Source organism: Somniosus microcephalus, chromosome 8 (genome assembly GCF_052327205.1).
Source record: "Somniosus microcephalus isolate GS21.2 chromosome 8, FLI_Smic_1.0, whole genome shotgun sequence".
Lineage (NCBI taxonomy): Eukaryota > Metazoa > Chordata > Chondrichthyes > Squaliformes > Somniosidae > Somniosus > Somniosus microcephalus.
This window is the reverse complement of record NC_140994.1, coordinates 210,437,562-210,450,109: the sequence shown is the minus strand read 5'-3', so window position 1 is coordinate 210,450,109 and position 12,548 is coordinate 210,437,562. Positions and strand designations below refer to the sequence as shown.

Below are 12,548 nucleotides of genomic sequence, written 5' to 3'. Positions count from 1 at the left end.
ATAAAGATTGAGAAATACTGTTGGGATTAAGAGAGAGAGAGAGATAAAGAGACAGACAGAAAAAGTTTTTAAAAATGTAATTTTTTTTTTTTTTTTAAATCTCCAACACTAATTAACCTCTGAAGGACTGAGACTCCACAGTTTCAAAAATTAAATTTTCTGGGCCAGAGAAGTTGTTTGGCGGAAATTATCATTATCACTCCATTAAAAAGTGACTTACTCCTGAATGCACCAGTCCTAACTTTTTCTGGCATCTTCAGTGGGGAACTAGTGGGCAAGTACCCCAAGTTCACACCATTGCATTTATTTCAATGGTGAGTCTATCGGTAAGCCATTTATACAGCTGACAGCTTTTTCCGGCTCCACATTAAAGTATGGGGCCTTCCTGCTGGTTACCACGAGTTCAACACTTGACGAGTGAAGCGCGGGGACGTTCAAAAACCAAGAACAGGTCCTGCAAGAAGCATAGGACTCTAATTTCAATAAATTATTTCCCCCTTTAAATGCTGTTGCCGTGCACTCCTGCCACCTGCGTAACGGTCTTTCCTGGCTGGAAATGTGCACGTGCTTCCTGCCTGCCATTTTGGGCACTCCACGGCCGAATTTATAGGCCAACATCATCAGGAGAGGAGGACATACAATTAGCTAAAAAAAAGAAGTGATATAAATAAGTTAATGTCAATGTCACTAAGTTAATGTACATTGTGAGAAATATATTTTATATGCTGTGTTGTGCATAATCATGCTTTGTTACTTGTTTATACATTTATATATACCACGATCAGTGCTGGAAACACCAATCTAACAGCCATCAACCTCCTTGAAAGATTTAATGGAAAGATGTTCATTGACTTCAGTATCAGTGGTCTCAGAGTGCAAGTCGGGCAGCTGAATGCAGTCTTCTCCTTAGCAGGCTCTTTATATCATTGAAGCACTTTCTGACATCCTGTCAGCCTGTCAGATTTATTTCCTTTGAGAGATCATCTCTATCCAATCACCCAACCTCTGCAGCTTGTTCTTGGAATTTGATATTTAGAAGATTAACGATGGGCCTGAAGATATGAGGCAATCTCCTCCAACATCAATTTGACATTCTGCTCTACAAACCAGGCAAAGGTTCTGCAAGAAGCATAGGACTCTAATTTCAATAAATTATTTCCCCCTTTAAATGCTGTTGCCGTGCACTCCTGCCACCTGCGTAACGGTCTTTCCTGGCTGGAAACTGTTTCCAGTTGTAAGTCTTTAGAGTCACTGTCAGATAACTTATAGCAGGAGTATGTATCCAAGCTTCGTGCCTTTGTGGGTTATGTAAGTGCAGATCATTAAGCCTCAAGGGTTACATTTAGGGCCATATATTCCAATCCCTACAGGTGTGTATGAGCTGTGTACACACCCGTAGGGATATCGGAAATGCCGGTTTTAGGCATGCAAAGCGCATGCGCTGAAAACCGGCTTTTCCGATCTGCCAAGAATGCTCTTGACAGATCGGACGCCTGCCCGAGAGAAGAGCCTCTGCAGGCGGATAGTTCTGCTTTCTGGAGAACCTCCGCCCGCAGAAAACCCTTAGAAATCTTACACCTGGTAAAAGCAGGCGTAAGGCCTGCTTTGACCAGCATAACATATGAAAAAAGTTTTTCAAAAATTTTACTCATTTATCATTTTAAAATACTTTTTAAAAAAGGTTAGTTTATTTTTAGCCCCGTAAAAAACTTTAATTATTGTTTTCAAAAAAATTTAATTTTTGATTAAAATATTTAATTTATTGTAATTTCAACTAATTTAAAAAATGTGATATTTTATTTAATGTTTTACTGTGTTTTTGGGGTGATCTCCATTCATATATTTGACAGGTCTATCTGTCAAGTGTATGAAGGGAGATTCCCTTTTCCCTTCTTTGATTGGCTCCCCATGGCCCACGTGATCCCAGGCACGCTTGCGAACTGCATGCGCCTCTGGGATATGTGGGCCCTGCGCATTTCGAGTTTGGAGAGGCCCAGGAGCAGAAGTGTCCGGACCTCGGGAGCCCTCCGGTAAGTGCGTAGATTTTTTCCAGATCGGAGGCCTCCGCACGCGGGAAGCCTCTGATCAGAAAATACTGCCCTTAAAGTTTAAATCCATAATTTGTATATATCTCAAGTTATTAATTCTAACAGATCTTGGCATTCATAGAATCATACTCCTTGCTCTTTCCCCATAGCTGTGTAAATTTTTCCCTTCAAATATTTATCCAATTCCCTTTTGAAAGTTACTATTGAATCTGCTTCCACCACCCTTTCAGGCAGTACATTCCCGATCACAACAACTCATAAGAACGTAAGAACATAAGAAGTAGGAGCAGGAGTAGGCCATAAGGCCCCTCGGGCCTGCTCCGCCATTCAATAGGATCATGGCTGATCCGAATCTAGAATCACGTCCACTTCCCTGCCCTCGCCCCGTAATCCCTAATTCCCTTATCTGCTAGGAAACTGTCTATCTCCGTTTTAAATTTATTTAATGTTGCAGCTTCCACAGCTCTCTGGGGTAGCAAATTCCATAGATTTACTACCCTCTGAGTGAAGAAGTTTCTCCTCATCTCAGTTTTGAAAGGGCAGCCCCTTATTCTAAGATTATGCCCCCTAGTTCTAGTCTTACCCATCAGTGGAAACATCCTCCCCGCATCCACCCGATCAAGCCCCCTCACAATCTTATATGTTTCAATAAGATCACCTCTCATTCTTCTGAACACCAATGAGTAGAGGCCCAACCTACTCAACCTTTCCTCATACGTCAACCCCCTCATCTCCGGACTCAACCGAGTGAACCTTCTCTGAACCGCCTCGAGAGCAAGTATATCTTTTCTTAAATATGGAAACCAAAACTGCACGCAGTATTCCAGGAGTGGCCTCACCAATACCCTGTATAACTGCAGCAAGACTTCCCTGTTTTTATACTCCATCCCCCTTGCAATAAAAGCCAAGATTCCATTGGCCTTCCTGATCACCTGCTGCACTTGCATACTAACTTTTTGTGTTTCATGCACCAGGACCCCCAGATCCCTTTGTACTGTAGCACTTTGCAGTTTCTTTCCATTTAAATAATAACTTGCTCTTTGATTTTTTCTGCCAAAGTGCATAACCTCACACTTTCCAATATTATATTCCATCTGCCAAATCTCTGCCCACTCACTTAGCCTGTCTATGTCCTTTTGCAGGTTTTTTATGTCCTCCTCACTCACTGCTTTCCCTCCCATCTTTGTATCGTCGGCAAACTTGGATATGTTGCACTCAGTCCCTTCCTCCAAATCGTTAATATAGATTGTAAAGAGTTGGGGTCCCAGCACTGACCCCTGCGGAACACCAGTAGTTACTGATTCCCAGCCCAAGAATGAACCATTTATCCCAACTCTTTGTTTTCTGTTAGATAGCCAATCTTCCACCCATGCCAGTATATTACCCCCAATCCCTGTTTTCTGTTAGATAGCCAATCTTCCACCCATGCCAGTATATTACCCCCAATCCCGTGATTTTTTATCTTGATCAGTAATCTTTTTTGTGGAACCGTGTCAAATGCCTTTTGGAAGTCCAAATACACTACATCCACTGGTTCCCCTTTATCCACCCTGTATGTTACATCCTCAAAGAATTCGAGCAAATTTGTCAAACATGACTTCCCCTTCATAAAACCATGCTGACTCTGTCCTATTAAATTATGTTTATCCAAATGCTCTGTTACTGTTTCCTTAATAATGGACTCCAACATTTTGCCAACCACAGATGTTAGGCTAACTGGTCTATAGTTTCCAGCTTTTTGTCTACTTCCCTTCTTAAATAAGGGTGTTACATTAGCAGTTTTCCAATCTGCCGGGACCTTTCCTGAGTCCAGGGAGTTTTGGAAAATAATCACCAATGCATCCACAATCCCTACCGCCACTTCTCTCAAGACCCTAGGATATAGGCCATCAGGTCCGGGGGATTTATTCGCCTTAAGTCCCATTATTTTACCGAGTACCATCTCCTTAGTGATTTTAATTGTGTTTAGCTCCTCCCCCCCCATTGCCCCCTGTTTGTCCAGTGTTGGGATATTTTTAGTGTCCTCTACTGTAAAGACTGATACAAAATATTTGTTCAGCGTCTTTGCCATCTCCATGTTCCCCACCACTAGTTTCCCGGTCTCATCCTCTAAGGGACCAATGTTCACTTTAGCCACCCTTTTTCTTTTTATATAGCTGTAGAAACTCTTGCTATCTGTTTTTATATTTTTTGCTGGTTTACTTTCATAATCTATCTTCCCTTTCTTAATTAATCTTTTAGTTATTGTTTGCTGGCTTTTAAATGCTTCCCAATCTTCTATCCTCCCACTAGATTTGGCTACTTTGTATGCCCTTGTTTTCAGTCGGATACTATCCTTTATTATTTTACTAAGCCACGGATGGCTGTCTTTTCTTTTACTCCCCTTTTTCCTCAGTGGAATATATTTATCTTGAAAGATGTGAAATATCTCCTTGAATGTAGACCACTGCTCTGGTACCGTCTTACACTTTAATCTGTTTTCCCAGTCCACTTTAGTCAATTCTACTCTCATACCTTCATAGTCTCCTTTATTTAAGCTCAGTACACTGGTTTGAGATCCAACTCTCTCACCCTCAAACTGAATTTGGAATTCAACCATATTACTCGCTGCTTAAAAAAATGTTTCCTCATGTCGCCTCTGGTTCGTTAACTCTGTGTTCTCTGGTTACCGACCCTTCTGCCACTGGAAACAGTTTCTCCTTATTTACGCTATCAAAACCTTTCATGATTTTGAACACCACTATCAGATCTCCTCATAAGCTTCTCCGCTCTAAGGAGAACCCCAGCTTCACCAGTCTCTCCACATAACTGAAATCCCTCATCCCTGGTACCATTCTAGTAAAACTTTTCTGCACCCTCTCTAAGGCCTTGACATCCTTCCTAAAGTGTGGTGAAATTGAATTGAATTGAATACTCCAGCTGTGACCTAACCAGTATTTTATAAAGGTTTAGCATAACTTCCTGGCTTTTGTACTCTATTCCTCTATTAATAAAGCCAAGGATCCCATATGCTTTTTTTAAACGACCTTCTCAACTTGTCCTGCCACCTTCAAAGATTTATGCACATATACCCCCAGGTCTCTCTGTTCGTGCACCCCCTTTAAAATTGTACCATTTAGTTTATATTGCCTATCATTCTTTCTACCAAAATGTATCACTTCACACTTCTCTGATTTAAATTTCATCTACCACATGTCTTCCCATTACACCAATCTGTCTATGTCTTCCTGAGGTCTGTTACTGTCCTCTTCATTTCTTACTACATTTCTGAGTTTCATATCATCAGCAAACTTTGAAATTATGCCCTGTATACCCAAGTCCAGGTCATTAATATACATCAAAAAGAGCAGTGGTCCTAATACCGACCCCTGGGGAACATCACTGTATAACCTCCCACCGGTCTGTAAAATAATTTTTCACCACTATCTGTGCTTTCTGTCCCTTTAGCTAATGTTGTATCCTTGCTGCCACTGTCCATTTAATCCCATGGGCTTTAATATTGCTAACAAGTCTATTATGTGGTACTTTGTCAAACGCCTTTTGAAAGTCCATATACGCAACATAAACTGCACTACCCTCATCATTCCTCTCCATTACTTCATCAAAGAACTCAATCAATTTAGTCAAACATGATTTGCCTTTAACAAATCTGTGCTGTCTTTCATTTATTAGCCAATGCTTTTCCAAAATTCTGCTTTAAGATTTAACTTTCAATAAAGTAACAGTGCTAAGACAGTTCTTTCTAAGAAAGACCCCCAGGCCCAATCAATGGAAATTAAAATCAGGCAGTTTTTATATTAGGTGGCTGATCTGAAAGGTTGGCTGATCTGAAAGGTTAGCTTTATGCCCTGGTGGTAAGCTGAAAATCTGTCCCATAAAGTCTAGGGCCTAATTTCCAGCTTTTTTTTCTCTTATCAGTTCTATCCCTCCCTTCTCTCCTGGAAGCATTGACTTTTCATGGGATATGGTTTCTCTGTTACCTCACACAAATGATCATTGTTTATTGTGAGCTCTGATAATAAACCTCCGATTTTAACCTGGGGTGTGTTGGGGCAAGCGTGACACTGGCTTGGCGATGGGAGGCCCGGGCCATTTTAACTGCCCAAAATGCACCTGTTAAAATGGGGGCACGTGTCCAGTGTAGATTCAGTGAGTGCCACGTTGCTTATATTTTAACTGCCTTGCACGCCCCGTTCTCATAAGGCACTGGGGGTTAAAATAGGGGCCCTAGTGTCGTCTTACTAATCAACCACAGAGGGAAGAGGCATCACACCCAGCCCAATCTGCACCCAGACATTTGTGCTTCCAGCTAGGATCTCTGAGTAGCAATTAGGAACAGGAGCTCTGGCCGATTTTCTCTTTCTGAATCCATCAGACACTTGTGGACAATTATAGCACCTGTACGCCTTGGCTGAAATCAGCAAACTCAGCACAGATTGGACCTCCATGGCTCAACTATTCACTCAATAAACATGTTTGGCCAGGTGGGGGAGCAATTTCCAGCTAGGTAAACTGATTAAACCAATCACTGACAAGGTTTCTCGATATACAGTTTAATTTACGGTTGGTAGTAAATTACCATGTCAACAGTTCAGTAGTAACTTTGCAGTTAATGCATCATTACTATTAAATTCGTCCTTTTGCATTCAAATAGCATCACTCCAAGCATATTTGTTTACCATTTAACAAACGCAAACCCTGAAATTCCTTGGCAGTTCTGCCAAAATCCCAAGGTAATTCTGATGGGCGTCTGCTGGAACCCATTGGAAAATGGCAGGAAGCTGGTTGGGACGTACCAGAGATTTTCTCGGCCCTGTATTTAGGGAATATTTAGAATGGCTTTCGAAACACAGCCAGTCATTGAATTATGGATTCACTACATTCACACTCACCCTAGATACAAGTAACTGCACAGATGCGATGCCGAACGACACCATCCAAATCACGGCAATTAATATCTTACTTCGGGACCGGCCCATGCGAGACTTCAGGGGATGGCAAACGGCATAATAACGGTCAACGCCAATGGTCATGAGGGTGTATATACTGACAGACACAGAGAGACTCTAGTGAAGAAATGGATAAGTTAAAAACTATTAAATTAAAGTTGCAGCTGAAAAGAGGATGCAATTAATTCGAATAATTAAATAACAGATTGCTGCATTTAAGGATAAATTTTGCAAAGTTCCATTCCTGGCCTGGGGCTTCCCTCAACAGGAGTGCAGATTGTAGAATCAAGTGTGGAGGTCAATGCGCCATATTGGTGGTACTCCAAACTTTCTGGTCATTAAAATTCGGGAACACCGTGAATTAGGTACACCGACTTCCATGCTCAGTCTGGGCTTGTCATGTGAGGCTCTGTGTTGGGAGCCTCTCCTTGCAAAATTTACCCCATAATATGTGCAGGACTGCTTTTATATGATATATACAGGAACAATGTACTCCACTGACACACAGTGTACAATATTATAAAATACACAAGTCGTATTATGGCTTGGTAACACAGAACGTATTATTATTTAACACACGCCAGCGAGTTGTACACCGATGCTGCTTAGTGTACTAATAGATCTCTTGTGCTGTTGTTCATTGGTTGTCCAAAACCTAGAGTGTGATTTTTGATGCTTGCTGCAGTCTTGCTGTGGCAACATTGCTTTACACACCAAGGCAAAACAACACATTTACTGAATCAATATATAACATGACTGACTTGAGGTGAAAAGCTTTCTGATATAACATGACTGACACAAGGTAAAAATATTACACAGGTTACTGATGCTTGAAGATGCAGGACCAAACAAATATAATATTTGTAATAGTTATTTACTTACCACTTTACAAAACTTGCTTAAAATGCAAAACCGTTTAATATCAGCTACCTACATGATTAACTGCTATTTGCTCAATTTCTCATAGCGTGTTTGCAGTATTTGCATCATATAAAATTACTTTATTTCTCTGTTTATTCTCCCTCCCCAAAACCTTCTTTCTTTTTCTCTGTTATTTACATGATTACAAAAGATTTATTTTTCTCACTCTTACTTTCCATTGTGGATTTTTTATTCTCTCTGAAGCTCTCACTTGCTGTAGCACTGCACCAGGGAGGGTTTTCCCATCATTGAATCCCCTGTAACCAGCCTCTTGAACAGTGGTCATTCACAATGCTCTGAGGCTGGCTGATTGACCTCATCTCCACTATCTAAACTAAGCATAAATATTTGCCTTATCAACATTTCCCTGTGGCTGCGATTCAGTCTCCCTCAGTGACATAAAAAAGCTCATCCCAAACATCTCTCAGCTTAGAATTAAAATATAGAAAACACTAAAAGACGGATATTTCTTATACAGGAAACTTTCTGATATCCGGCACTGACGGGACCGAGCTGGTGCCGTAACACCAAAAGTGCCGGACATACCAGAGTTAATGTTTAAACATAGGAACTGAGAAGCTCCATGTGAATCAACAAACCCTGTTGCTTAGCAACAGCTTCAAAACAGTCGGCTGCAGCTGCAAGCGTCTGTAGCTGAAGCTGTTGCTATAGCTACAGACCTTGTAGTGCTTGACTGGGAAAAAAAAAGCAACGAGAACTAAAAAACATATAGAAAACGGCTCCTGATTTTTGCCGTTAGATCGAGTATTCCGGACATATAACCTCCGGATAAACCAAAGTTTCCTGTATATATATATAGTTTGTTTCTACCACTCATACCTTTTCCTGATTATTATATGATACAGATTGTCATTGTACACTCTGAGGATACAGGAGCTGGGTGGAAACTAAAACTCATATGAGTCCTCTCTCTCACACACATTTATCAACGGGGCTGAAACTCCCCAGCACCCAAGGCCTTGGTGAAATGTAAAACTGTGTGTTTGAAGCAGAACTCAAGCCCCAGCCCCGAGAGACAAAGGGTAGACCTGGGCAGGGAAAATTTCTTGCAGGCATTTCTATCGTCAAATTAGTAATGTTATGGGTAAGTTTAGTGAGTTGTTTCAGAAAGTGTATTTTTATATGTATAGTATAAGTATTATTTTAGCTGTATATATTGATTTGACTGAGGAAGGAAAATGGTGGCTGCAAGCAGTTTGCTTGATTCATTTTGTGATAGTTGCTGGTTCCAGATTGCTGGATTGAAAACAAAATGGGGTAATTTGATTGGATGTTTTTATGAAACTTGCTGATTGTTGATTTATAGCCTTTTCTATCAGGCTAGTGACTGGAAGTGGATTTTGATTGCTTCGCATTTAGTCAATGGGGTATTTAAGCAAATCAGGATGTTAAATTAACATGGTGGTTTGAGCCAAATATTTTTCTTTGCCCCACATTCACTTTGAGCTGTGACGTTCATTTTGAGCTGTGACACTCTATAGATGCAAGGTATATGCTAGAATTGCTTTTTATTCATTCACAGGATGTGGACAGCCCTGGCAAGGCTAGCATTTATTGGCCATACCTAATTGCCCTTGAGAAGGTAGTGGTGAGCCGCCTTCTTGAATATAACTGAGTGGCTTGCTAGGCCATTTCAGAGGGCAGTTAAGAGTCAACCACATTGCTGTGGGTCTGAAGCCACATAAAGACCAGCAGATTTCCTTCCCTAAAGGAAATTAGTGAACCAGATGAGTTTTTAACAACAATCTGGTAGTTTCATGGTTACCGTTACTGATACTAGCTTTTTCTTCCAGATTTATTTAATTATTTGAATTTTTAATTCCCCAGCTGCCGTGGTGGGATTTGAACTCACTATCCTACTGTACCCTGTTTTGTTAGAAATTGCTTTCGCTGTGAAGCTTTACACAGCAACAATTGTGCCATAGTGGCCAATAATGTCGGGACTGCAGTATAGCGTTTATTTACTGCCTATTCCCAAAATGAAGAATGCTACTCAATTAAGAATGTGCAGTGAGAGGACTAATGTGCACAGTTTGTATGTTAGGGCAATTAAACCGGCAAAAGGAACTTTAAAGAGAAGGGTTCCATAATGCAGCTGTACATTTGTGTTTATCTTACACAAACGGAACAGACATTACTGGGGAGGCTGTGGTGAGAAAGATGGAATCTTCAGGGCAGATTCTGTGGTGCTGTGTGCTGGGGAAGCAGTTGTCCAGTGGGGGCAGAAGGAGAACAGGCTGCGTGCCCATGTCCTACTGGGCTGTAAATCAGTGCCTGCTGCATTTTTTGAGCTGAAGTGCTTGTGCCCATTTCATTACTTTGCCACACTAAGGCCCTAGATTTGACTTTTTAAATATTTAAATTAACATATGGATCAATTCTGCAGCTCTTACACTAGCTTTTAAAAAAATCTAATGCATCCATTTGGAATGGGGATAAGGGAAGCTCCATGTGTGAAGGAATTCTTAAAGGTTTTTTTTAGTCATTCAAAGAAACATAGAAACATAGAAGAGAGGAGCAGGAGTAGGCCATTCGGCCCCTCGAGCCCGCTCCACCATTTAATGAGATCATGGCTGATCATCCAAATTCAGTACCCTGTCCCTGCCTTCTCCCCATATCCCTTGATCCCTTTAGCCTTAAGAAATATATCTAACTCCTTCTTGAATATATTTAATGAATTGGCCTCCATTGCCTTCTGTGGTAGAGAATTCCACAGGTTCACCACTCTCTGGGTGAAGAAATTCCTCCTCATCTCTGTCCTAAATGGCTTACCCCTTATCCTTAGACTGTGACCCCCTGGTTCTGGACTCCCCGGCCATTGGGAACATCCTTCCTGCATCTAGTCTGTCTAGTCCTGTTAGAATGTTATAAGTTTCAATGAGATCCCCTCTCATTCTTCTAAACTCCAGTGTGTATAAGCCCAATTGACCCAATCTCTCCTCATACGTCATTCCTGCCATCCCAGGCATCAGTCTGGTGAATCTTCGCTGCACTCCCTCCATGGCAAGAACATCCTTCCTCAGATAAGGCGACCAAAACTGCACACAATACTCAAGGTGTGGTCTCACCAAGGCCCTGTACAACTGCAGCAAGACATCCTTGTTCCTGTACTCGAACCCTCTCGCTACGAAGGCCAACATACCATTTGCCTTCTTAACCACCTGCTGCACCTGCATGCTTACCTTCAGCGACTGGTGCACAAGGACACCCAGGTCTCATTGCACTTCCCCTTCTCCCAATCTATTGCCGTTCAGATAATAATTTACCTTCCTGTTTTTGCCACCAAAGTGGATGACCTCGCATTTATCCACATTATACTGCATCTGCCATGCTTCTGCCCAATCACCCAACCTGTCCAAATCATACTGGAGTTTCTCGGCATCCTCCTCACAGCACACACGCCCACCTAGCTTTGTGTCGTCTGCAAACTTGGAGATATTACATCTAGTTCCCTCATCTAGATCATTTATATATATTGTGAATAACTGGGGTCCTAGGACCGATCCCTGCGGTACCCCACTAGTCACTGCCTGCCACTCGGAAAAAGAGCCGTTTATTCCAACTCTTTGCTTCCTGTCTGCCAACCAGTTCTCTATCCAAGTCAGTACCTTGCCCCCAATCCCATGTGCCTTAACTTTACATGCTAATCTCTTCTGCGGGACCTTATCGAAAGCCTTCTGAAAGTCGTGGAAAGTGGGCATCGTTGACAAGGCCAGAATTTATTCCCCATCCATAGTTTCCCTTGCAAAAGTGGCGGTGGGCCTTCTTCTTGAATCCATGTGGAGAAGATGCTCCCACAGTGCTGTTACTTGGGGAGTTCCAGGATTTTGACTCAGCGACAATGAAGGAACAGTGATATATGTCCAAGTCAGGATGATGTGTGACTTGATGGCTGCCCTTATCCTTCTGGATGATGGGGGTTGCGGGACTGATAGGTGCTTCCAAAGAAACCTTGGCAAGTTGCTGCAGTCCATCTTGATGATAGTACACACTGCAACCACGATACGGTGGAGGGGGTGTATGTTTAGGCTAGTGCATGAAGTGCCAAACAAATGGACTGCTTTGCCCTGGATAGTATCAGGCTTCTTGAGTGCTATTGCAGCTGCTCCCATCCAGGCAAGTGGAGAGTATTCCATCACACTCTAGACTTGTACCTTGTAGGTGGTGGAGAGGTTTTGGGGAGTCAGGAGGTAGCCACTCACTGCAGAATACTCAGCCTCTGATCTAATCTCATAGCCACAGCATTTACATGGCTAGTCCAGTGAGTTTCTGGTCAATAGTGACCCTCAGGATGTTGATGGTGGGGGATTTGGTGATGGTAATACCATTGGATGTGAAGCGGATGTGGTTAGGCTCTGTCTTGTTGGAGATGGTCATTGCCTGGCACTTACGTGGCCTAAATGTTGCTTGCCACTTATCAGTCCAAACCTGGATGTTGTTGAGATCTTGCTGCATGCGGGCATGGACTTCTTCATTATCTGAGGGTTGTGAATGGAGCTGAACACTGTGCAAACATCAACTCCACTTCTGACCGTATGATAGAGGAAAAGCCATTGATGAAGCAGCTGAAGATAATTGGGCCAAGGACGCTACACTGATGAACTCCTGT

General features: G+C 42.1%; 1 protein-coding gene across 1 annotated transcript in view; it reads right to left on the bottom strand.

The window, feature by feature from the left end:
- The window catches only part of LOC147114079 (QRFP-like peptide receptor), a 30,745-nt gene that overhangs the window by 12,524 nt on the left and 5,673 nt on the right, over window positions 1-12,548 (bottom strand). The window contains exon 2 of the mRNA XM_085996185.1: window positions 6,941-7,114. Within this exon, the coding sequence (XP_085852311.1) occupies window positions 6,941-7,114 (174 nt within the window). The remainder of the gene's footprint in view (window positions 1-6,940; window positions 7,115-12,548) is intronic.